At 45.9% G+C, this 26,531-nt stretch overlaps 1 protein-coding gene across 2 annotated transcripts; it reads right to left on the reverse strand.

Moving 5' to 3' along the window:
• Window positions 1–22,478: 22,478 nt before the first annotated feature.
• LOC123099063 (uncharacterized) lies at window positions 22,479–26,531 on the reverse strand. Of its 2 annotated transcripts, none has more exons than XM_044521184.1 (4): window positions 26,058–26,531; window positions 23,470–23,681; window positions 23,090–23,357; window positions 22,479–23,011 (listed from the first exon to the last, which is right to left on the reverse strand). In XM_044521184.1, the coding sequence occupies exons 1-4, from the start codon at window positions 26,373–26,375 to the stop codon at window positions 22,718–22,720; spliced, it is 1,092 nt and encodes a 363-aa protein (XP_044377119.1). In that variant the 5' UTR covers window positions 26,376–26,531; the 3' UTR covers window positions 22,479–22,717. The 2 variants fall into 2 exon arrangements, with proteins under 2 accessions (XP_044377119.1, XP_044377120.1); XM_044521185.1 differs by lacking the exon at window positions 26,058–26,531 and adding an exon at window positions 24,413–26,013.

The raw sequence follows: 26,531 nt of genomic DNA on the forward strand, positions 1-26,531 counted from the left end.
TGGAACCTAAAAGTACGCTTGACTTATGAGATGTAAATTAAATAATTACACCATTGATCAACTGTCAGATTAGACTAAGGACCGTAAAATTCACTTTTAGTTAGTGCCAACAACATTGGCTTGTCATTGAGTGATTCCATCTTTGAGGCGTGAAATCCTCACTTCAGAATCGCCAACTCTTATCTTCTTCGACGGTTTCTCAAAAGACTTAGGTATAGAGTAGTAATCATGGAACATGAGTCCGCTTGCCCTACAATCGGATGGAATGCGAAATTAAATCATTGGATAAATTAGATAGGTTGCATGGTTAAAAAAATTGCGATCGCGCGGCGCTGGCTTTTCCCCCCTAAGAAATGCTCTTCCCTTCTTTGTTTTTTAAGAAATACTTGTAATTGTATTCAACCCTAGCAACCTTTACAGATACAATGCTTTGGATTATAGACCAGAGAAATTGTAGTGCAACTCCTATTACTAAGAATTAAAAAGATATTTCTTGGAGACATATTCTCGGTTGTGACAGTCTGTGCAACATGACCTGGTACCACGGCCTTAGTAACGATAATGGAACCACATCGAAATCGTGACACCACATTTGTATACCTGCATGAACTTGACTATCTTCAAAGGTTTGCCAAAGCCCCATGAGCTACCCGTCTAAAAAGATGAGAAGCCATCAGCATTGGGCGTGCTTGGGCAGGGGGCGATCCCCTACTAGTATTGGTCGTGGAATCATACAATTTTCACTAAGATGCCGACGAAGCACACCGAAGCCAAAAGATATCAAGGTATCCCACCTGACAACGTGGGAGATGAAGAAGCCGATAATGAATGGCGCCTAAGCATATATGCTTTCATGGGTGATTCACTTTTGGTTTAATGCCTTCCGACGTTGATTTACACCATATAACAGATTGCTCGTCTAAAGACCTTTTTGAGTAGAAGTGGTTAGAGAAATTTGTTGTGTGGTTGATGGTTTATGCCACGTGTTGCACGAATAAACATGATGATCCTACGCTGTTGTTAAAGATAATAAAGAGCTTCTTGCATTTATTATTTCCATTGATGTCTCTTTGTAGTGTGTACTGTGTCACTAGACAAGATCGATGAAACCTGACTGAACTGTGACGAGATAAGCACTATATAAATATGTTATCATTCCGAATCTCTTGGTTTCCTAATAATAAGTCATAGGCTCATGGGAACCATGGGATGCCGTCACCAACTTTTGTTTGGCCATTTGGTCAAACAAATACTTGGTGCACGTTATTGCATTTATTTATACATGCATATGATTATAAATAATGAAGAAATGATGCATATGGCACGGCCACACGGCAAGCTTCTATGCTAGCTCAAGCAGTGGAACCCTTGTTAAAATGCCACGAAAGTATCATCATAGTTGGAATCTTAGAAAAGCTTCGTAGTAGGTTTATGTAGTACTAGTATAGTGCGATAACCACATAATCGTGATTAAGTAATAAGAAATTAGAAAGAACAAGGCTACGGAGGACGGCACCATTATCATCATGAAAAGCTTATGTTGTCCTGAAAAAGAAATACTATATGTAGCTATCTCTAGCTAGGTGGTCGATCTGGCCTATAACTAACAACAAATGCAATGTAAAGGCACACGCAATATCTCACTTGAAAAGGTAGATATATTAAATAAAGTAAATGCGCGACGACCAAATCCCACCCATGTGGAACTGCTGCACTGCATTACACAAATATTAGAGTGTTTCTTATTGTTTTGGTAGCGCATACATCACGTGTAATTTAGTTTTGGTTGAAACTACCGGCTGCATAAATAGTAACACAAGTTGCGATCTGGCAACTTGTCATTCATTTGAGAATTTTTTATTCTAAATCTACAAGTTGTACATCACATATAATTGTTTGTACATTTGTGATAGTGTTTACCACCATTTAAAACTTTTCGTCCACGTTCTACCCTAAAGTTGTTACGTCTTGTCAAGTTTAACCCAGTTTAACAGTTTGTCCCGACCGGCTGGGTTCACTTGTCAGGCCAACAAGGCTGGTTACTAGCATTTCCAACTCATAAGTGTACGGCCAAGCGTGTCTTTTTTTACCTGCCCAACCCGATCCACATCCATGCCCTCAGCCCTCCCAAACCGCAACACCGCCCGGGACAGCAGCTAATCCGATGATGGCTAATGGTGAGTTGTGTCGTCACCTCACTATTCATTCTTCTATTCTCTGTTCATCTTCAAGCCACCTCTCGTGGCCTCATAGAGTGGCCTCATAGTCGTGACATATTGTAAAAACTTCTGGATATGTCTCGGCAGAAGGAACTAAATGGGGTAAACATTATGACAAATGTATATGATGGGGTGAAAAGTGGCACGAAGGCTCTGTGTGTGCCATAAAGCATCTATATTGCTCGACATTGCACCTCTTGCGGATGAGGCCTGTGGCCAGTGGCGGCTTCAGGAATTTGCAACCGGATATTCATGTGTATTCATTTTGCAAAAATCATTGTTGTTTTTTGAAAATTATCACTGGTTTGCCAAAATCAACATTGTTTTGTAAAATTCATGGGTATTCACATGAAGACCCAAGAATACCCCTAGCCGCCCCTGCCTGTGGCCTCCACCACCACCACCCGATCTGCACCCAGCCTGCCTGCAGAGAACCAGTGAATCCCGTCTCTACGCAATGCGTGAGCTCTAAGAGCATCTACAGCCGGACTTGGCAAATCCGGCCTCTCAAACGTCCGCGGACGCGTCTGCGGGCACTGACCGGGCACCCATCAAATGTTGCGCCGCACATCCACATACAACAAATTCCGATTCTCAAATCCATGCAAACAATGCACGTCGATCATACCATACAAACTGTCCGAATGCCAAATAAGTTCGAAACAAAGCAAAGCAAATCATAGTTCAACAAACCGGACATGGCAAAATGAAATCAATGTGTAAGCGTGATGGATGGCCTCGGATCACTGGCTGGGCGCCTGCTCCAAGCGGAATGCAAGTCGCCGACCTCGCCTCCCCACGGACGAGGCGGACTGCGTCTTCGTCGCGGCGGTGTGGCTCGGGCTGGACGACATCTCCGACGGTGGATCGGGACCGGAGGTGAGGATTGGGAGCAAGGGTGAAGGCCGGCGAGGGTCCGGGCGCGGGAATGGTTGAAGGACGGCGGGAGGAGGAGGAAGGGTTTGGTGCAATTTGGAGTGGGGTCAGGTTGTCAAGTCCGACGTGGGGGCGTGCCCGGGTGCGCCCGGGCGCCCCATATTTGGACTGGATATTGGGGATGGCGGTCAGCCCGTGCGTTTAAGGACCGTTTGAGAGGCCCGTCTGGGTCAAAAAATCGTGACCGGGCACCCTGCCCGGGCATTTATGACGGGTTTGAGGGGTCCAGTTGTAGATGCTTTAAGAGAGACGATTCTCATGAACAGTGTTGTTGAGTGCGTGAGGTCCCAAACTCGCAAGTCGCAACTACACGTCTATATAATGCGATCGATGGGGCGAGAAAATGCACGAGCACTCGTCCTACTCCCAGAGGCCAGAGCTGAGAGAGGAGTACATGTACGTACCGCACAAATATGGGCGTGTTTGGTTACATTGCTGATTCAGCCTGGCCCGGCGAGCCTGGCTCTATTGAGCCGGTTTGAGGGGATGCAGGCCAAAAAACCCCAGATGCACATAGTTTGGTTGCCTGCATGCCCCTAGTTGCATGAGACAACCATTTCCGACCCGGCGTTTGGTTGCCCGCATTGCATTAGGCGCACATATAACATGGTGTTTGGTTGCAACCTGCATAAGGTGTTGTCACCACTTGTAACTAGTGGTGAGCTTACCACATAGAATCTGAACATGTAGCGCCATCTACTTAAACAAACGACAGTTCATCCTAACTACTATCAAATGACAGTTCAAATTATTAAGAGCCATTGGCTAAATAGGGGATAGTTCATCGGTGCTACCAGATCTTCCTCTTCCTCTCCTCTTCTTCTGCTTCTGCTACTGCTGCTGCTGCTTCTTGTTCTTCTTCCATCTTCTTCAAATCCTGCACTGACCTTTGTTAAGCCACATCGCCTATGCCCACTCCAACCTTTTGTTCTTCCAAGCGTCATTGTCAAATGCCTCCACACATTGCCGGAGCTTACAACATCGCCAGGCTCAACATCTTCCTCCTCAGGCACGTGTTCATCAAAGCCCCACTGGAGGATCCAGTTATGCAGAATGCAACAAGCAAGAACTAGCTTAACCTGAGTGGGGTATGGGTGGAATGGCTTCTGATCCAGGATCTTAAACCTATTCTTCAGAGCTCCAAATGCCCTCTCAACAGTTACTCTAAGGCTGGAGTGTCTGAGATTAAACAGCTCCTGTGCAGTCCTAGGATAGTTCCTACCAGAGAACTCGTTGAGATGGTACCTTGTTTTCCTGAAGGGTGGAAGAATACCCGGCCGACATGCATAGCCAGTATCTCCAAGGTAGAACTTTCCGTCGGGGATGTTGATCCCATCAGGTCGACTCATGCTGTCAGTGAGAATGTTAGCAACATGCGCTGACCCCTCTCAGCCAGCCAGCACATATGTGAACTTCAGATCAAAGTCAACAGCAGCAAGCACATTCTGGCTTGTGTAGTGCTTCCTCCCCCTGTATGCTGCAGACTGTGACCTAGGAATTCTGGCAGTAACACGAGTACCATCTATTGCCCCAATGCAATCCTGAAAATGGCATCACAAGCATGTGTTAGTGCTCAACTTGAACAATACAAGCATATCAAGCCATGAAAAGTGTATATTGTCAATGCTCACCTTGAAGTATGGATACCATCTTGGGCTTCCACGAATCTTGGGTGGTGTCTGGCCAGATGGTCTCCTGATCATCTCTCCTCTAAGCTCCCCAACAGCATAAAGCACCTGCTTGAAGTACCTAGAGATGGTCTCCATTGACCTCCTGAACGTGTTGTGAATGACCATGAACCTCTGGTTATGGCCAACAACATGGAGGAACATCGCCACTTGCTCTTCTACACTGGTGTTGATGCTATCTTGTAACAGCCCCCTGCTCCTGAAGGTCTCGACAAGCCTGGCAAATGGTGCTCTTTTCATTCTAAGCATCCACAGAGCCTCGACGTCATTGCAGTTGTAGATGTAGTTCAGATTTTGGATCCTCTCCTGTTCCCGGGGAAACAATGGACCATAGCGGAGCAAAGGTCTCCCAGCACGACGAACAGCTCTCTGGTGCATGAACATGACCCATGCCTGAATCACACTAATCAGTGCTGCTGCCTGGATTATCAGCCTCATCCGTGCGTCCATAACCTAGTCGACATCGACGGTTCGTTCAGTGGGAAATCGATCCTACACCTAGCTTAACGGCCTAACCACTGAGCTAACAAAGGGGGCGGGGGTGCTGCTTACTGGCATCGGAGACGAGGACGGCGTAGGGGGAGCCATGGCACAGACGGTGGCCAACAGCAAGGGCAGCACCAGATCCGCCGCAAACGCCGCCGCCTCTTCCACCGCCGCCGCCTATAGCGCAGATCTGAAATCGCAGCCGCCGCCGGTGGTGAGGCAGTAGGGAAGAAAGGGGGGCAGTGGCTATGGGTGAGCGAGTGAAAGGGGGTGAGGCTAATTTGGCGCCGGGACGACGCGCCAGATTTCCATCTCCCGCCATCCCCCCTCGCCCTCGCCTCGCTCCCGTCTGTGCGACCTCGCGCCGCACTGAGCCTAGCTCGCGAGAAACTGCCGATCCGAGGGTTTCCAGCGAGCCAGGCTCTGGGCTGCTTTGAGGAGCGTGTGATGCAGGCCCAACAGAAAAATCAGGCAACCAAACAGGTCTCTCCTTTCCCGCGCGGGCCTGGTTGAGCTCGATGCGGGCAACCAAACACACCCTATACGTCCACGAGGATCTTATCTGTTGGCGTGCTTTAGGAAGTTGCTAAGCTATAGTGCTCATCGATTTGAGGCGATGACCCTCCCGAACGATGGCACGGCTCCACCACGTACGAGAAGTGGACGCAGCTAGCATGCGGCTCCAGGTTCGATCATGCACGTAACGTGCCTACTTGCTCAATCTCCTGCCAATAATTACACCGGCGGGTGCATTGTGCATGCCTCGATCTTTCAATCGTGTGCGCCGGGGTGAATTTGGGTTCTACTACCCCTAGTTTGGAAAGGAAAATGTTGTTTTTGCATTTTTGCCAATTTTATTTATGCCACTCTAGATTTTAACATTTCACTTTTGTCACTTTTAGTTTTTGACAATTATCATAATTGACATTCCATGGCAAAAGCAAAAATTTCACAGTGATAAATATGATACATTGTCAAAAGATAAGTGTAGCAAAAATAATAAGTTATTTCGTTTTTGCCACGGAATGGCAATTGTAATAATTGTTAAAAGCTAGGATTGGTAAACATGATCATGATGTTCAAGTAATAAATAAAATCAGCGCGCGACAAGACTCACGTGATGTTGATGGTCATGATCTACTTCCCAGAATCAGAATGGCTCATGCACCCCATGGTTCAACTGCAAACATGCTTGTGGTCCGGCGAGTACTCCATTAAGACCCGGATATCTATTGAACATCAGATTTTTAGACATGACAAATCAAAAGTTTTTCATGGCAAGTTTAGTTCCTGAGCACGGCAAATCCATCTCAATTCATATTTTTCTCAGAAAATTTTCGTGCTCACAAACTAAACTTGTCATCCTCACGCCAACATAAATTGCCTTGAAAAATGTGTGATTTGCCGTGTCTAAAAATTTGATGTCAAATTTTTAGCCTTTTCAGTATTTTATATATTTTCTAGGTCACAGGGTTAGAAATGTCCACTAGGAGAGGGCATGCTGAACACGATTTTATTTAAAAATTCACCCACTCCAAGAGCTAAGTAGTCCAGTTAGTGAAAAAGATTATTTTATGTGGCTCCCTCCAAATAAACACGGATTTATCCTTATTATTACTCCATCTTTTGGACAGACACTGGCCAGAAACAGTCAGTTTTTTCACAAAGAAAAAAGAAGCTGTCAGATAAACATTAGCGTGTCGATCCCGTTCATACAAGTAGCTAGAGACAGCAACCTGTGCTTGGATTGTAGCCCAACACGATCTTTCAATCCATAATCATTGTGATGCACGCACATATACAATTCGACGTGAAACGTGTTGTTGAATTTGACTCGATCATTTGAGCATACAAGATAGAGTACTTATGGATCTGGGTACTCCGGAGGCCATACGATGCATGCCGATGCACTCAATCGCGATGAAAAGGGACATGACATGCATGCACTACAGGTTACTCTACATATATAGGAGGCAATGGCATGGCATGCGTGGGTTGTATTCATGCCACGCACTTTTGCTTAAGTGGTGGCAATGGAGTCAAACACTAGCTTGGTGCATGCATGCAACCGTGTCAACATGCAATCCACCGTACAAGAATAAGAGCATGCGCAGCGCGTCTAGTTCAGTCTAGGCGTGGCCATACTAAGAGCATCTTCAGCCGCACCCCTAACAGGCCCCCCAAAATGCCATATGCCATTTTTTTTCGTGACGCCCAAAAGAACCCCAGCCCCCCACCCTAGGACGCCAAATTTCGCCGGTTTGGCCCATTTTTTGGCCCGGCGATCCCAGGCCGAACCCAACGCACTGGGGGCACTTGGGGGCTCCGACTGAAGGAAATGTGGAGCGTGGGCCACCACTGTCAGGCGATAAACGTCTTTTCCCCGCCCAGATTCGACCCACGCGCCGCAGGACCCACTTCCCCTTTCACCACCATGATGATTTGGTGGACCATCTATGGAGACTCAAGGGCAACGCCTAGTTCGATGTGTTTGAATTATGAGCTTGCTTCGTTGAACTCTTTGATTTGTATTGATTTCTGTGATGAACTATGTGATAAAAATTAGTTTTTGTTGAATTTGTGACGAATTTGGGCCTAATTTGCACCCAATTTGGGCTGAACATGGGAACCCGAGCCCCCCCCCCACGCCGAGTATTTCACCGGTTAGCCCCCAAGTGGCGCTATTTCAAGTCCTTGGGGGGGGGGGGGGGGCGAACGGCTAGAGATGCTCTAACACAAGAGATCAGACCCAGACCCGGGAGGTCCTATTTGACGCCTTAATTGCGTTAGGTAGATGCTCGATAACACAGCGCACCCGACTGGCGAGGAAACTCCTAAGGCCTGTTTGGGGGCGTTGATATGTATCCCCTGTAGCTATAGCCTAAACCCTATTTAGCGTCCTCAGTGCCAATTATCGGGAAATCTGCAAACCCGCGCAGACACCCCCCCCCCCCCCGCCCCCAAAGCCCCGAGGGTGAACTACTCCCTCCTCGTCATGGAGAGCGCCGGGATAATGAAGATGGCCACCGGTGAGGGATCCCCCCTCCGGCAGGGTGCCGGAACAGGGTCCCGATTGGTTTTTGGTGGCTACAAAGGCTTGCGGCGGCGGAACTCCCGATCTAGGTTATGTTCTGGAGGTTTCTGGCGGCGGAACTCACAAAGGCTTGTGACCTTTTTTTTTCTTTACTTCTCGACAGCGCATGCATCACACAAGAAAGGACCAGCCAATTAAAGGTCGCTTTGTTTGTTTTCCAAGATGTGAAACGTCTAGAAGCTTTTGGTGGATTTCAAGAAACTTCCAGAAGTTATCGACCATTTTTTTGGTTTTCCATTTTTTTTCTCTTAGTTTCGTAATAAAAAATTCAAATGTATGAACTTCTTTAATTGCACAAAATTATATCAAATTTTGAATCCGTGGATGTTTTCAAGTTCTTGAACTTTTTTCAAATCCGTGAACTTTTCGAAAATTCATGAAATTTTTACAATCACATGAATATTTTTCAATGCATGACTTTTTTAAAATTCATGAACTTTTACAAATCAGCATACTTCTCAAGTCCATGATCTTTTTACAATCCAATGAATATTTTTCGACAACATGAACTTTTTTAAAATTCAAATCCGAATTAAGCAAACTTCTCAAATCGTAGACTTTTTCAAATCCAAAAAAAATCAAATTCATAAAAAATTTCAAATACACAAACTTTTGTCAAATTCATGAAATTTTTACAATCCCATGAATAGTTTTTGAATATGTGAACTTTTTAAAACTTCATGAACTTCTTCAAATCCCGCAAACTTTTATTGAACTCGTGAACTTTTTCGATTTCGTGAAATTTTTGAAATCCGCAAACTTTTTTTGAACCTGTGAACTTTTCTCAAATTCATGAACTTTTTTCGAATTCACGAACTTTTTCTAGTTTGCGAACATTTTTGAATTCATGAACATTTTGTGAATTTTGGGTATATTTTCACAGTGTTAAACTGATTTTTGAATACTGTGAACTATTTAAAAACTCAACTGGTCAACGGTCAACTAAACCGGTCCAGTCAATCGGTCGACCAGCGGGAGGGGTCGAGCCTGCAAGCCAGTGCTTGCCCAGCGATCGAGTGAAGCACCGGTCATGCTTTAAATGGGCAGGCTGAACTGACGATCGCTTGAGCGTCGGCTAGTGATCTGGCGCACAACGCGCGGAATAGGAGCTCTTATCATGCAGGCGTTGCTCATGTCAGGCAAGTCCCGCACGATCCGTAGCGTAGCTGTGGCCGACCCATTGGCGTGTCACACTTAAATGGAGGGAATCACGTACGGGCATAAGGTTCCCTACAAAACGCAAGTGTTTTCTTCCCATTTTTTCACATATTTATTTTATTTTTTCAGTAATTCCAGGAATGATCTATAAAATCAAATTTCAATGTGCTTTATATGTCTAATAATAGAAAGTTTACGTCAAACTTTAGAAAAGGTTCACAAATTTGGAAATCATTCACGAATTTAAATAAATGATCATAAATTCAAAAATGTACACATAACTCGAGGGAGCCACGCACGGGCATAGCATTCCCTACAAAATCCACGTATTTTCTTTTGTTTTCTTCACATACTTATCTTCTTTTTTCTATACTTTATAAAATAAAATTAAAATGTGTTTTATACGTCTAATTATAGAAAGTTACCTCAAACTTAAAAATGTTCACAATTTTCCAAAGCATTCATAAATTCAAATAAATGTGCATAAAATAACAAATGTACATGAATATGAAACATGTTCATGAATTCGAGAAAATGTCCACGTAAATGAAAAATGTTTAGGAATTCAAATAATGTTCATGAATTCAAAAAATCCAGGAAACCTAAAATTGTTCATGCATTCATAACAACATCATGAATCCAAAAATATTCACGAATTCTAAAAATGTTCATGAATTAAATAAATGTTCAGGTGTTTTAAACAAAGTTTTTATGGGTTCAAAAATGTTCGCAGATTCGAAAAATATTCATGAATTCATAATAAATTTGCGGGAATTCAAATAATATTCACCTGTTCTAAAAATGTTTAATATTCAAATAATTGTTCCTGAATTCAAAAAACGTTCACAGTATTGACAAAACTATTCACGAATTATAGAAAATGCAAATTTTAAAAATTATTCTTGAATTTGAAATAAAACACATGAATTCAAAAATTGTGCACAAATTCAAGAAAATGTTCAGGAATTCAAAACATGTACATGGATTCGAGAAACTATTCATAAATTCGTAAATTGTTCATGAATTCAAGAAAATATTCTTGGATTCAAAAATGTTCACGAAATCAAAAAATGTTAATGGATTAAAAAACAGCTGCTCATGAATTTAAAAGGTGTTCGCAAATTTTAAAATCATTAATGGATTCAAAACAATGTTCATGAACAATCCAGAAAATGTTCTCAAAAACAGAAAAAAAAACATGAACACAAGAAAACCGGAAAAAACAATGCAAAACACAAAGTAAAACAAAAACGGAAAGAAAAACCAAGAAACAGTGAAAGTACAAACGGAAAAATAAAAACAAAAGAAAACCAAAAATGAGAGTGGAAAACGCAAAAGAAAACCATAGTGAAGAAGGGGAAAAGGAAAAGAAAACTGGACCATGTTACTACTGTTTGCACTTCAAAACCGGTAAGAAAAAAAAAACAATCACACCTGAGCGCTCGCTTCCTATTGAGGCGGCCCATGTTCGTGAGGTAGTGGGCAACGCAAGTGATAACAATTGCTATGAGTGATCCTTAGCATTTGCTCATTTTTGCTTGTCTGCATTAGCCTCAGCCAAGCCGTGAGGATGCAAGCAATTTTGTCCCATTTGGTCGCCTGGCCTTCGTCCAAATCTTGGCCCGGAAATCTTAAAGCACCTCCCAGTCAGGCCTACTAGGAACAGTCGAATCGACCGTTTCCTCTTAGTCAGGCTCGCAACATGCAGCGGAGAGGAACGCGGCGTCGAGCTCGTGCGAGCTCATCAGCGCTCCCGAGAAAATCGGCGAGAGAAATTAGGTCACCTCCCACAGATTGGTCGCCCTATTTAGCCCTTTTTTGGGTCATCATTGAAATCGACACCCCCCCTCCGGTAGAGCTCTATGCCCCGGGCGGGTTCTTCAACGACGAGCAGGTAAGTGACACATCTTCTCAGGTAAGATGCGCATTTTCTCTGGTCGACGGAAGTGATCCTTCTTCCTCCTTTTCTCTGAGTTTTTCCGCGCCTTCTCCTTGCTCCGCCGATGGTTGTAAGTTCAATCAATCCCTACTCGTTCTATCTTTGATCTGTGAGCATGTGGTGGGAGTAGAACTGTTGGTACTATAGTAAGTGACGTCGTTTTGGTAGCATGGTAGACCTTACATATGTGAGAATGTGATGATGTAGTAGATTAGATGTGTTCATGCTAGGTTTTAGTTGTCAACATTTATGTGTTCATGCATTGATCAGACCATGCATAGTTTGGTAATGTGTTCAATGCCAATTTCCTGGATGTGCTAGTGTGGTAGAATGCTAGTTTGCTACATGTGCTAGTGTGTTGTGCTTAAAGATCAGTCCATGTGTAGTATGCATTGTGTTTGTTCAGTAGTCTTGATGCTAACCATGGTAGGACATGAGCAATGAAGACCTTAGTCAGACCATAGTTATTTTCGATAATCAGTTTTGTCCTTCCCATGTTGAGGACTCCCAACCGCTATCCAGGAAATGGCTCCTGATTCAGATGTGTTTGAGGAGCCGGTTGTGCAACCATCTTTGGTCATGGCGATTCCTGTTGCTCCTGTTGTTGCTGCTAAGGCAGCTATCAAGGTTGGAAAGACAACGATGAGGGCGTCTGGGAAGGGGAACATAATGATTTATGTCCACATTCATGCTTAACGAGATGTGTGACATCATATCTAGTGGGGTGAGAACTGATAAGGGCTTCAAGCATGTGCACTCAACGTTATTACCAAGTAGGTCTTTGAATTCTGTGGCACTGAGGTGACATCAAACCAAGTCTACAGCCCCCTTAGGAAGTGGATAGCTAGATGGATCAAAGTGTTCAAGCTCATGTACCTTAGGCGCACAATGGGATCAATGCACTTTCACAAACCTGTTGGAGGCAGAGCACTACCAAGGCCACATCGTGGTTAGCTAACACACCACTTGTTTTTGCTTGTCTAACATGCCAATCATAACTAACAATGCTGTTTTTATTTCTTAGAACCACCCCAAGGACGTTGAGTTTCTCAACACTCCACTCTCAAATATAGACCATATTGGCCCGGGGTCTAGCTACCGGCAAGCATTCCATGGCCTCAAGTGAGCCTCTCGGTTCACCTATGGCCGAGTATCCATACACCCAGGAGTCAGACACCATCATCCTTGATGACCCTAACATGGCTGGTGCTGCTGATAATGTTTATGCTCATGAGAGGGGGAGGAAGAGGGGTGACATGATGGACGAGGAGCTCAACGTCTTTAGCAGCATGACCGGTGCTGTGAAGGAGGTGACTTCCGCCATCAGTGAGAGCAAGCATGTCAACGTCCACCCTTCCCTCTATACTGCTGCCATGGACATGCGTGGCTTTAGTAAGAGTCTTTGGTGGTGGCTTTTAGCCACTACTGGACAACATGGCACATGGTTGAGTTCATTGGGATGGAACCACAGCATAGGATCCTGAAGGAAATATGCCCTAGAGGCAATAATAAAGTTATTATTTATTTCCTTATATCATGATAAATGTTTATTATTCATGCTAGAATTGTATTAACCGAAAACATGATACATGTGAATACATAGACAAACAGAGTGTCACTAGTATGCCTCTACTTGACTAGCTCGTTGATCAAAGATGGTTATGTTTCCTAGCCATAGACATGAGTTGTCATTTGATTAACGGGATCATATCATTAGGAAAATGATGTGATTGACTTGACCCATTCCGTTAGCTTAACACACGATCGTTTAGTATTCTGCTATTGCTTTCTTCATGACTTATACATGTTCCTATGACTATGAGATTATGCAACTCCCGTTTACCGGAGGAACACTTTGTGTGCTACCAAACGTCACAACGTAACTGGGTGATTATAAAGGTGCTCTACAGGTGTCTCCGAAGGTACTTGTTGGGTTGGCGTATTTCGAGATTAGGATTTGTCACTCCGATTGTCGGAGAGGTATCTCTGGGCCCACTCGGTAATGCACATCACTATAAGCCTTGCAAGCATTGTAACTAATGAGTTAGTTGCGGGATGATGTATTACGGAACGAGTAAAGAGACTTGCCGGTAACGAGATTGAACTAGGTATTGAGATACCGACGATCGAATCTCGGGCAAGTAACATACCGATGACAAAGGGAACAACGTATGTTGTTATGCGGTCTGACCGATAAAGATCTTCGTAGAATATGTGGGAGCCAATATGAGCATCCAGGTTCCGCTATTGGTTATTGACCGGAGACGTGTCTCGGTCATGTCTACATAGTTCTCGAACCCGTAGGGTCCGCACGCTTAAAGTTCGATGACGGTTATATTATGAGTTTATGTGTTTTGATGTACCGAAGGAGTTCGGAGTCCCGGATGAGATCGGGGACATGACGAGGAGTCTCGAAATGGCCGAGACGTAAAGATCGATATATTGGACGACTATATTCGGACTTCGGAAAGGTTCCGAGTGATTCGGGTATTTATCGGAGTACCGGAGAGTTACGGGAATTCGCCGGGGAGAAGTATTGGGCCTTATTGGGCCATACGGGAATAGAGGAGAGAGGCCAAAAGGAAGGAGGCGCGCACCCCCCCCTCTGGTCCGAATTGGACAAGGGGTGCAGCCCCCTTTTCCTTCTCCCTCTCCCCCTCTTTCCTTCTCTCCTACTCCAACAAGGAAAGGAGGAGTCCTACTCCGACTCCTACTCCCGGTGGGAGTAGGAGTCCCCCCTTGGCGCGCCCTCCTCCTAGGCCGGCCGCCTCCCCCCTTGCTCCTTTATATACGGGGGCAGGGGGGCACCCCAAAGACACAACAATTGATCGTTTGATCTCTTAGCCGTGTGCGGTGCCCCCTCCACCATAGTCCACCTCGATAATATCGTAGCGGTGCTTAGGCGAAGCCCTGCGTCGGTAGAACATCATCATCGTCACCACGCCGTCGTGCTGACGAAACTCTCCCTCAAAGCTCGGCTGGATCGGAGCTCGAGGGACGTCATCGAGCTGAACGTGTGCTGAACTCGGAGGTGCCGTGCGTTCGGTACTTGATCGGTCGGATCGTGAAGACGTACGACTACATCAACCGCGTTGTGCTAACGCTTCCGCTTTCGGTCTACGAGGATACATGGACAACCCTCTCCCTCTCGTTGCTATGCATCACCATGATCTTGCGTGTGCGTAGCAAATTTTTGAAATTACTACGTTCCCCAACAGTGGCATCCGAGCCTGGTTTTATGCGTATATGTCATATGCACGAGTATAACACAAGTGAGTTATGGGCGATATAAGTCATACTGCTTACCAGCATGTCATACTTTGGTTCGGCGGTATTCTTGGATGAAGCGGCCCGGACCGACATTACGCGTACGCTTACGCGAGACTGGTTCTTCCGACGTGCTTTGCACAGAGGTGGCTGGCGGGTGTCAGTTTCTCCAACTTTAGTTGAACCGAGTGTGGCTACGCCTGGTCCTTGCGAAGGTTAAAACAGCACCAACTTGACAAACTATCGTTGTGGTTTTGATGCGTAGGTGAGAACGGTTCTTGTTAAGCCCGTAGCAGCCACGTAAAACTTGCAACAACAAAGTAGAGGACGTCTAACTTGTTTTTGCAGGGCATGTTGTGATGTGATATGGTCAAAGCATGATGCTAAATTTATTGTATGAGATGATCATGTTTTGTAACCGAGTTATCGGCAACTGGCAGGAGCCATATGGTTGTCGCTTTATTGTATGCAATGCAATCGCCCTGTAATGCTTTACTTTATCACTAAGCGGTAGCGATAGTCGTAGAAGCATAAGATTGGCGAGACGACAACGATGCTACGATGGAGATCAAGGTGTCGCGCCGGTGACGATGGTGATCATGACGGTGCTTCGGAGATGGAGATCACAAGCACAAGATGATGATGGCCATATCATATCACTTATATTGATTGCATGTGATGTTTATCTTTTATGCATCTTATCTTGCTTTGATTGACGGTAGCATTATAAGATGATCCCTCACTAAATTATCAAAGTATAAGTGTTCTCCCTGAGTATGCACCGTTGCGAAAGTTCTTCGTGCTGAGACACCACGTGATGATCGGGTGTGATAGGCTCTACGTTCAAATACAACGGGTGCAAAACAGTTGCACACGCGGAATACTCAGGTTAAGCTTGACGAGCCTAGCATATAACAGATATGGCCTCGGAACACGGAGACCGAAAGGTCGAGCGTGAATCATATAGTAGATATGATCAACATAGTGATGTTCACCGTTGAAACTACTCCATCTCACGTGATGATCGGACATGGTTTAGTTGATATGGATCACGTGATCACTTAGAGGATTAGAGGGATGTCTATCTAAGTGGGAGTTCTTAAGTAATATGATTAATTGAACTTAAATTTATCATGAACTTAGTCCTGATAGTATTTTGCAAATTATGTTGTAGATCAATAGCTCGCGTTGTTGCTTCCCTGTGTTTATTTTTGATATGTTCCTAGAGAAAAATTATGTTGAAAGATGTTAGTAGCAAAGATGCGGATTGGATCCGTGATCTGAGGATTATCCTCATTGCTGCACAGAAGAATTATGTCCTTGATGCACCGCTAGGTGACAGACCTATTGCAGGAGCAGATGCAGACGTTATGAACGTTTGGCTAGCTCAATATGATGACTACTTGATAGTTTAGTGCACCATGCTTAACGGCTTAGAATCGGGACTTCAAAGACGTTTTGAACGTCATGGACCATATGAGATGTTCCAGGAGTTGAAGTTAATATTTCAAGCAAATACCCGAGTTGAGAGATATGAAGTCTCCAACAAGTTCTATAGCTAAAAGATGGAGGAGAATAGCTCAAGCAGTGAGCATGTGCTCAGATTGTCTGGGTACTACAATCGCTTGAATCAAGTGGGAGTTAATCTTCCAGATAAAATAGTGATTGACAGAATTCTCTAGTCACCATCACCAAGTTAGTAGAACTTCGTGATGAACTATAGTATGTAAGGGATGACGAAAGTAATTCCCGAGCTCTTCGCGATGCTGAAATCGACGAAGGTAGAAATCAAGAAAGAGCATCAAGTGTTGATGGTTAACAAGACCACTAGTTTCAAGAAAAGGGCAAAGGGATAGAAGGGGAACTTCAAGAAGAACGGCAAGCAAGTTGCTACTCAAGTGAAGAAGCCCAAGTCTGTACCTAAGCCTGAGACTAAGTGCTTCTACTGCAAAGGGACTGGTCACTGGAAGCGGAACTGCCCCAAGTATTTGGCGGATAAGAAGGATGGCAAAGTGAACAAAGGTATATTTGATATACAGATTATTGATGTGTATTTTACTAGTGTTCGTAGCAACCCCTCGGTATTTGATACTGGTTCAGTTGCTAAAGAGTAGTAACTCGAAACGGGAGTTGCATAATGAACAGAGACTAGTTAAGGGTGAAGTGACGATGTGTGTTGGAAGTGGTTCCAAGATTGATATGATCATCATCGCACACTCCCTACACTTTCGGGATTAGTGTTGAACCTAAATAAGTGTTATTTGGTGTTTGCGTTGAGCATGAATATGATTTGATCATGTTTATTGCAATACGGTTATTCATTTAAGTTAGAGAATAATTGTTGTTCTGTTTACATGAATAAAACCTTATATGGTTACACACCCAATGAAAATGGTTCGTTGGATCTCGATCGTAGTGATACACATATTCATAATATTGAAGCCAAAAGATGCAAAGTTAATAATGATAGTGCAACTTATTTGTGGCACTGCCGTTTAGGTCATATTGGTGTAAAGCGCATGAAGAAACTCCATGCTGATGGGCTTTTGGAATCACTTGATACTTGTGCGAACCATGCGTTATGGGCAAAATGACTAAGACTCCGTTCTCCGGAACAATGGAGCGAGCAACTGACTTATTGGAAATAATACATACTGATGTATGCGATCCGATGAGTGTTGAGGCTCGCGGCGGGTATCGTTATTTTCTGACCTTCACAGATGATTTGAGCAGATATGGGTATATCTACTTGATGAAACATAAGTCTGAAACATTTGAAAAGTTCAAAGAATTTCAGAGTGAAGTGGAAAATCATCGTGACAAGAAAATAAGGTTTCTACGATCTGATCGCGGAGACAAATATTTGAGTTACGAGTTTGGTCTTCAATTAAAACAAAGTGGAATAGTTTCACAAATTCGTGCCACCTGGAACACCACAGCATAATGGTGTGTCCGAACGTCATAACCGTACTTTATTGGATATAGTGCAATCTATGATGTTTCTTACCGATTTACCACTATAGTTTTGGGGTTATGCATTAGAGACAGCTGCATTCACGTAAAAAAAGGGCACCATCTAAATCCGTTTGAGACGACACCGTATGAACTGTGGTTTGGCAAGAAATCAAAGTTGTCGTTTCTTAAAGTTTGGGGTTGTGATGCTTATATGAAAAAGTTTCATCCTGATAAGCTCAAACCCAAATCGGAGAAATATGTCTTCATAGGATACCCAAAGGAGACTGTTGGGTACACCTTCTATCACAGATCCGAAGGCAAGACATTCGTTGCTAAGAATGGATCCTTTCTAGAGAAGGAGTTTCTCTCGAAAGAAGTGAGTGGGAGGAAAGTAGAACTTGATGAGGTAACTGTACCTGCTCCCTTATTGGAAAGTAGTTCATCACAGAAATCTGTTCCTGTGACTCCTACACCAATTAGTGAGGAAGCTAATGATGATGATCATGTAACTTCAGATCAAGTTACTACCGAACCTTGTAGGTCAACCAGAATGAAATCTGCACCAGAGTGGTACGGTAATCCTGTTCTGGAGGTCATGTTACTTGACCATGACGAACCTACGAACTATGAGGAAGCGATGATGAGCCCAGATTCCGCAAAATGGCTTGAGGCCATGAAATCTGAGATGGGATCCATGTATGAGAACAAAGTATGGACTTTGATTGACTTGCCCGAATGATCGGCGAGCCATTGAGATTAAATGGATCTTCAAGAGGAAGACGGACGCTGATAGTAGTGTTACTATCTACAAAGCTAGAATTGTCGCAAAAAGGTTTTCGACAAGTTCAAGGTGTTGACTACGATGAGAGTTTCTCACTCGTATCTATGCTTAAGTCTGTCCGAATCATGTTAGCAATTGCCGCATTTTATGAAATCTGGCAAATGGATAAACAAAACTGCATTCCTTAATGGATTTATTAAAGAAGAGTTGTATATGATGCAACCAGAAGGTTTTGTCAATCCTAAAGGTGCTAACAAAATATGCAAGCTCCAGCGATCCATCTATGGACTGGTGCAAGCATCTCGGAGTTGGAATATACGCTTTGATAAGTTGATCAAAGGATATAGTTTTATACAGACTTGCGGTGAAGCCTGTATTTACAAGAAAGTGAGTGGGAGCACTACAACATTTCTGATAAGTATATGTGAATGACATATTGTTGATCGGAAATAATGTAGAATTATTCTGCAAAGCATAAAGGAGTGTTTGAAAGGAGTTTTTCAAAGAAAGACCTCGGTGAAGCTGCTTACATATTGAGCATCAAGATCTATAGAGATAGATCAAGACGCTTGATAAGTTTTTTCAATGAGTACATACCTTAACAAGATTTTGAAGTAGTTCAAAATGGAACAGTCAAAGAAAGAGTTCTTGCCTGTGTTACAAGGTGTGAAATTGAGTAAGACTCAAAGCCCGACCACGGCAGAAGATAGAAAGAGAATGAAAGTCATTCCCTATGCCTCGGCCATAGGTTCTATAAAGTATGCCATGCTGTGTACCAGATCTATTGTATACCCTACACTGATTTTGGCAAGGGAGTACAATAGTGATCTAGGAGTAGATCACTGGACAGCGGTCAAAATTATCCTTAGTGGAATAAGGATATGTTTCTCGATTATGGAAGTGACAAAAGGTTCGTCGTAAAGGGTTACGTCGATGCAAGTTTTGACACTAATCTAGATGACTCTAAGTCTCGGTCTAGATACATATTGAAAGTGGGAGCAATTAGCTAGAGTAGCTCCGTGCAGAGCATTGTAGACATAGAAATTTGCAAAATACTTACGGATCTGAATGTGACAGACCCGTTGACTAAAATTATCTCACAAGCAAAACATGATCACACCTTAGTACTCTTTGGGTGTTAATCACATAGCGATGTGAACTAGATTATTGACTCTAGTAAACCCTTTGGGTGTTGGTCACATGACGATGTGAACTATGGGTGTTAATCACATGGTGATGTGAACTATTGATGTTAAATCACATGGCGATGTGAACTAGATTATTGACTCTAGTGCAAGTGGGAGACTGAAGGAAATATGCCCTAGAGGCAATAATAAAGTTATTATTTATTTCCTTATATCATGATAAATGTTTATTATTCATGCTAGAATTGTATTAACCGGAAACATGATACATGTGTGAATACATAGACAAACAGAGTGTCACTAGTATGCCTCTACTTGACTAGCTCGTTGATCAAAGATGGTTATGTTTCCTAGCCATAGACATGAGTTGTCATTTGATTAACGGGATCATATCATTAGGAGAATGATGTGATTGACTTGACCCATTCCGTTAGCTTAGCACACGATCGTTTAGTATTTGCTATTGCTTTCTTCATGACTTATACATGTTCCTATGACTATGAGATTATGCAACTCCCGTTTACCGGAGGAACACTTTGTGTGCTACCAAACGTCACAACGTAACTGGGTGATTATAAAGGTGCTCTACAGGTGTCTCCGAAGGTACTTGTTGGGTTGGCGTATTTCGAGATTAGGATTTGTCACTCCGATTGTCGGAGAGGTATCTCTGGGCCCACTCGGTAATGCACATCACTTAAGCCTTGCAAGCATTGCAACTAATGAGTTAGTTGCGGGATGATGTATTACGGAACGAGTAAAGAGACTTGCCGGTAACGAGATTGAACTAGGTATTGAGATACCGACGATCGAATCTCGGGCAAGTAACATACCGATGACAAAGGGAACAACGTATGTTGTTATGCGGTTTGACCGATAAAGATCTTCGTAGAATATGTGGGAGCCAATATGAGCATCCAGGTTCCGCTATTGGTTATTGACCGGAGACGTGTCTCGGTCATGTCAACATAGTTCTCGAACCCGTAGGGTCCACACGCTTAAAGTTAGATGATGGTTATATTATGAGTTTATGTGTTTTGATGTACCGAAGGAGTTCGGAGTCCCGGATAAGATCAGGGACATGACGAGGAGTCTCGAAATGTCCGAGACGTAAAGATCGATATATTGGACGACTATATTTGGACTTCGGAAAGGTTCCGAGTGATTCGGGTATTTATCGGAGTACCGGAGAGTTACGGGAATTCGCCGGGGAGAAGTATTGGGCCTTATTGGGCCATACGGGAATAGAGGAGAGAGGCCAAAAGGAAGGAGGCGCGCACCCCCCCCCCTCTGGTCCGAATAGGACAAGGGGTGCAGCCCCCTTTTCCTTCTCCCTATCCCCCTCTTTCCTTCTCTCCTACTCCAACAAGGAAAGGAGGAGTCCTACTCCCGGTGGGACTAGGACTCCCCCCTTGGCGCGCCCTCCTCCTAGGCCGGCCGCCTCCCCCCTTGCTCCTTTATATACGGGGGCAGGGGGGCACCCCAAAGACACAACAATTGATCGTTTGATCTTTTAGCCGTGTGCGGTGCCCCCCTCCACCATAGTCCACCTCGATAATACTGTAGCGGTGCTTAGGCGAAGCCCTGCGTCGGTAGAACATCATCATCGTCACCACGCCATCGTGCTGACGAAACTCTCCCTCAAAGCTCGGCTGGATCGGAGCTCGAGGGACGTCATCGAGCTGAACGTGTGCTGAACTCGGAGGTGCCGTGCGTTCGGTACTTGATCGGTCGGATCGTGAAGACGTACGACTACATCAACCGTGTTGTGCTAACGCTTCCGCTTTCGGTCTACGAGGGTACGTGGACAACACTCTCCCCTCTCGTTGCTATGCATCACCATGATTTTGCGTGTGCGTAGGAAATTTTTTAAATTACTACGTTCCCCAACAGATCCTCCGACTTGTGACCTAGCTAGTTGAGCAAGCATTACTTCTAGTGTTAAGGTTTCATGGTGGTGATGGCGTGCATGATGATAACGGCGACGATGATGTACATTTTGTGGTAGCCAAGGCTTTTAAGACACTTGTTGACCTGTATATTTCGATGAGGTGGTATACTAACCCCTCATGATGACGGTGAACTTCCTGTGGTAGGATTACACCCTCTTTTAGATGTGGTAATAGGAAGACACTATAGTAGTTAGTAGGAACTTATGCTACCTTTTGGATTATTGGATATATGATCATGCATGCCTATGTTGACTCTGTTCCATATGTCGTGTTGCTTTGCGTGTTGCTTGAATTATTGCCTCCTTCCATAATATATCTCCCCTTGACAAAGACAGTGCAAGGGAGAAATTACCTCTCCAGTAATCCCATTTAGCCTATTCATAAGAACTTTAGTGAAAACTCACATTTAACAAGCCGATAGGCCTAAATGTTTAATAGCGTCCTTAGTTTTAGGAACTTCTAGGAACCAGGGTGTTAGTCACATAACTAAGCCTGGGTATATCCAAATCACGTCTATGGAGATCATCAAAAAAAGGCTTTAAAATCAAACACTGTAAAACCATTGGGTGCAGGAGATTTGTTATGTGCCACACTAAAAACAACACATTTTATTTCTTCATGTAAAACTCCGTAGTTAATTTCTCTACAGCTTCAGAAGGTATAGTTTTGGGATCCTCTAGATCTAAAGATATAGAAGAGATATGAGGATGTCCAAAGTTTTTATAAAGATTGGTAATACGAGTAATCAACTCTTTGTGTCCCTCAATCCCCCCCTCCCTCTCCCCTGTGGACACTTGCTAGACCAGAAACAGGAAGGCAAGATATATCCAAAAAATAAGTACGGAGGTAAAGGTAAGATCATCATGGTATAGTAGTTCCACTACTTTCTCGTTCCCAAGGTTCAATTACATATTTTGCGCGCACATCCTGGCCGCGCAATTTCCGCCACAAAAAACACTTGATGTTACACCACCATTTCACCTATAACATCGTCGCTAATCAGCAGCGATTACCTGACCACCTTAGAATAAAACAATGCATCGGAAGAACCCTATACTTCAGCAACGTAGTATGTTCAGAGCTACTATTGCTGTTCCTGATCATTGCTTAGCATTGCCGAAAAGGGTCTGAAGAACGGTGTCACCTAGCCCAGGGACCGGCGACAGGAAATGCCCGGTCGCGGGGAGCTCATGGTAGTTCACCCAGCTGAGCCGGCTGGCGATGTGCCTCTGCAGCACCACGGGCACCAGACCGTCCTCGTCGCCCTGCCAGATGTGGACGGGGCAAGGCGGCTTCGGCAGGCTCATCGGGTCGAACTCCCACTTGCCGAACATCACCATCATGTCGCGGTAGTACGACTCGTGGATGCCCTGCTGTGTCGCCAGTTCCATCTTCTGCAAGATCAAAGAAATCTCGTTAGGTAAGATCGGAAGCACTTCGGCAGTGATGACATTGGTGGAGCCGTGGTTTACCTGCTGGAACGTGCCGTCGGCCTTGAGCTTGGCGCGGATCTCGGCGTCGCGCTTGTTGGGGAGCGGCGTGGTGCCGGCCACGACGGTGGAGGTGGGCAGCCAGCTCTGGTCCATCCACCAGTGGAGGATGCCAGGGGCGTAATGTGACACGCGCAGCGCCCACTGGTCGCCGACCTCCTGCTTGTTGTACACCTCCGCGGCGAGATCCGCAGGGAAGCCCGGCCACCAGTAGTTCACCACCGGAGCCATCATTGCAGCTCCAGCAATCCTGCATCACAGAGTGATCACCGTTTATCAAACACTGACGTTGCCACAAACAAGTTATTAGCTGCCTGGTCTGCAGCAGGGTTCTTTGGCATGACTGGCACTGCGCTGCTTACCTTTCAGGGATGTACTTGAGGGCGCCCCAGACAGCATGGCAGCCAAGGGATATGCCGATCACGTAGAATTTAGGGCCCAATCCAAGCGCGTCAGCGAGCTCCTCGACATCGAGCGCAGCGCTTTTCACAGATCGGTTAGGGTTAGGGTCGCTCTCGCCATATCCGGCACGGTCGAAACCCACCATGTACACGCCTAGCTCTTCGGCCACTTCCTGAAAACCAACATTTAGGTTCACACGTTAGTATCCGAGACAAAATGCGAAGTAAATGAGCAGCATATGACGTCTGGAAAGTAAGCATCACAGTGTAAATATGCTCTTGGAACTTTCCAAACAAAGAATTAGTCAGGAATTGCATGACAAGAGAAAAATGTTGATTCTTGTCGGCAATAAGTAACAACGCGTGTTGTTCCGTCGGAAAGAAAAGATCTTCTGAGGAAACGTTCAGCATACATATGACATGGTCAATGTCAAGTAGAGAGAAATGATATGGCATGGCCAATGTCAAGTAGAGAGAAATGGCAGTTGTATTTGTCAAGCTATCACAATTAAGGAACCTATGCTAGGCATTGCAAGGGTTAGTCATCACACCAACTAATCCGAGTTTAAAATGATGCTGATGCTGTTAAAATACTAATCAATCAGTATGAAATTCCAGCATTGCGGTGCAGTTCGCGAAGCCTAAATGTGTGCTCTGCTTCCATGACCAACCAAATTGCACATCCAGGTCAGGCTTCCTTGAGTAGCAACAGGACAAAAATTCTAAGAACATCCAAAAAGAGCTAGTACGATCTTCTCCAGCGGACGATCCCCAATTCGGCAATCCAATCCACTGAAGAAGAAGAAAAATCTCCCGCTTTGCAAGCCTACACGTGCTCTGACGCTCGCTCGCCATTGTCGCGACGGCTAGAGCTGAAAGCGCTGCGCGTTGGCATGTTACTGACCGGCGAGGGGCGGATGGTGTCGTGGCGGGAGCCGGTGAAGCCGTGGGAGAAGACGACCATGTAGCGCGCGTCCTCCTTGCGCGCCCCGGACTCGGCGTAGGCGAGGTGGCGGCCGTCGCTGAGCCGGACCCTGGGCGCCGTGACGGGCGGCCCGCCGGGCGCCCCGCAGATCCGCGGCGGCGGGGGCGGCTTCACTGCCCCGTAGATCCACCGGCCCAGCGCGCCCGCCAGCGGGCCCATGGGCGACCCCGTTCCGCTCCCCCGGCCCCTCCTGGCGCCGCAGCTCAGCACGGGCGCCTTGCAGAGCAGCTCCATTGCCGGGCTGGCGCGGTGGATGTGGTGGGAGTGGACCTCTCCTAATTGGGCAGGCACTAGGAGGGAGGACTAGGACGTGTTGGCTCTCCTCGAAACGGCCACATGCGAGATGAGATGAGATCCACCCTCGGTCGCGGTGAAGCGGCCGCCATTAATTCTTGCTCCACGCGTTCCACGGGATCTCACAGGTCACTGTCGTGTCCAGGAGATGAAGCTGGAGGTGAGGTGGGGAGCAAAGCTGGCATCTTTATTTTCCCTGGTCGTCGGCGGTTGCTCCTCGTCCAACCACACGCCGACAAATTTCTGCTCGCACCGAACAGGCTCAGTCAGACCGGCCGGCTGGCTGGAATCCTTGAGACTCCGTCCAGAATGGCACTTGCCACTTCTCCATCTTTGAACAGTCCGGCCAAGACACGGGAGAAGGTTACGTGAGGCTCAGCTCAGCTCAGCTCGGAAAGCTTAGGCTCAACAGCTTCCTTGTCTTTGTCCGTCCGTTTATGCAGACGGCAACGTGTGCGGATACGGACAGTGAAGTACCAGTACAGATACTCGATGTAGTGCTTACTACTGTAGCTACTACACGGAATGTAGCGTGCGCGATCACGCATGCATGATGCACTACCACGTATAAGTATGTGCTGGAACACAGAGGAATATATGCCACCTCTCTGGCTCAACAGGGACGTGCCCTGTGTTCAAAAGAAAAAAAAAACAGGGACTGGCTAAGCCCTTTCTTTTGGCCTCGCTTTCAAATTGAAAAAATGACTTCGACCTGCCTAAGAAACAAAGGAAAAAAACTGTCCCACCAAACATCAACGACTTTTTCCCGGGAGTTTTTTTTAGGACAACTTTTTCCCGGGAGTTGGGCACATACGTGCCCGCCCGTTGCGATCGGCGACAGCGCTCGCTCACCCGACGACGAAGAAGAGAATCGATTCGATTCGATCTCCCACCCAACCCAACGTGCGTCCCTGCACAACAGCTCACACACACACACCCGGCCACCGCCAGCTTCATTTGATTCTTCGGCTTTGGGGAGGCGGGCACCGACGGCCACCGTCGCCATCGCCGCGTACTACCACACGGTTTCCCCTCAGCTAAGCATTAGCTAGCGTACGCGCTAAATCATACCATCATCGGGGCCAACTGAGCTGCCAATCATTAGTACAGTTTGGCCGCAAATTAGTTCTCTGAGACCTGATCAAACGGAGGCTAATGCATCATTATAGCAAGTAATCGGCCGGCGCCGGAGAGAGATTAAACTAAACATGCGACGCCGGCCGGCTAGCCGGAGCTAGCAGTGGATCCAAGGCAGAAGGTGTGTGCGTACCTGGGTGGCGCGGACGCTGTCCTCGCGGGAGCCGGTGAAGCCGTGGGAGAAGACGACCCTGAAGCGAGCCTGCTCCTTGGGGACGCCGCTCTCGCAGTAGGCCAGGTGCCTCCCGTCGCGCAGGGCGACCCGGGGCGCGGTCACGGGCGGGCCGCCCGGCGAGCCGCAGAGCTTGGGCGCCGGCGGGTCGGCGGCGCGGGACAGCCAGCCGGCCAGCGACCCCAGCATGGCGGCCGCCGGCGCCGGCGACATCATGTCGTCGCCCTTGCGGCTCCTCGCCTCCTCGTCCCACACCTGCGGCATCGACGTCACCCACATGTTGGCTTGCTGGCGTTGGAGGCCGCGATCGAGCTCGGCTTGGTTTGTCCTTGTTGCGTGCGCGGGCGGGCGGCGAAAGTGGTGGTGGTGGGATTGCTTGTGGGCGAGGCGAGGTGAGGACGTGAGGTGATGCTCGGTCGCTGGCTAACTCGGCGC

The sequence above is a fragment of the Triticum aestivum genome, chromosome 4D (assembly GCF_018294505.1).
Source record: "Triticum aestivum cultivar Chinese Spring chromosome 4D, IWGSC CS RefSeq v2.1, whole genome shotgun sequence".
NCBI lineage: Eukaryota > Viridiplantae > Streptophyta > Magnoliopsida > Poales > Poaceae > Triticum > Triticum aestivum.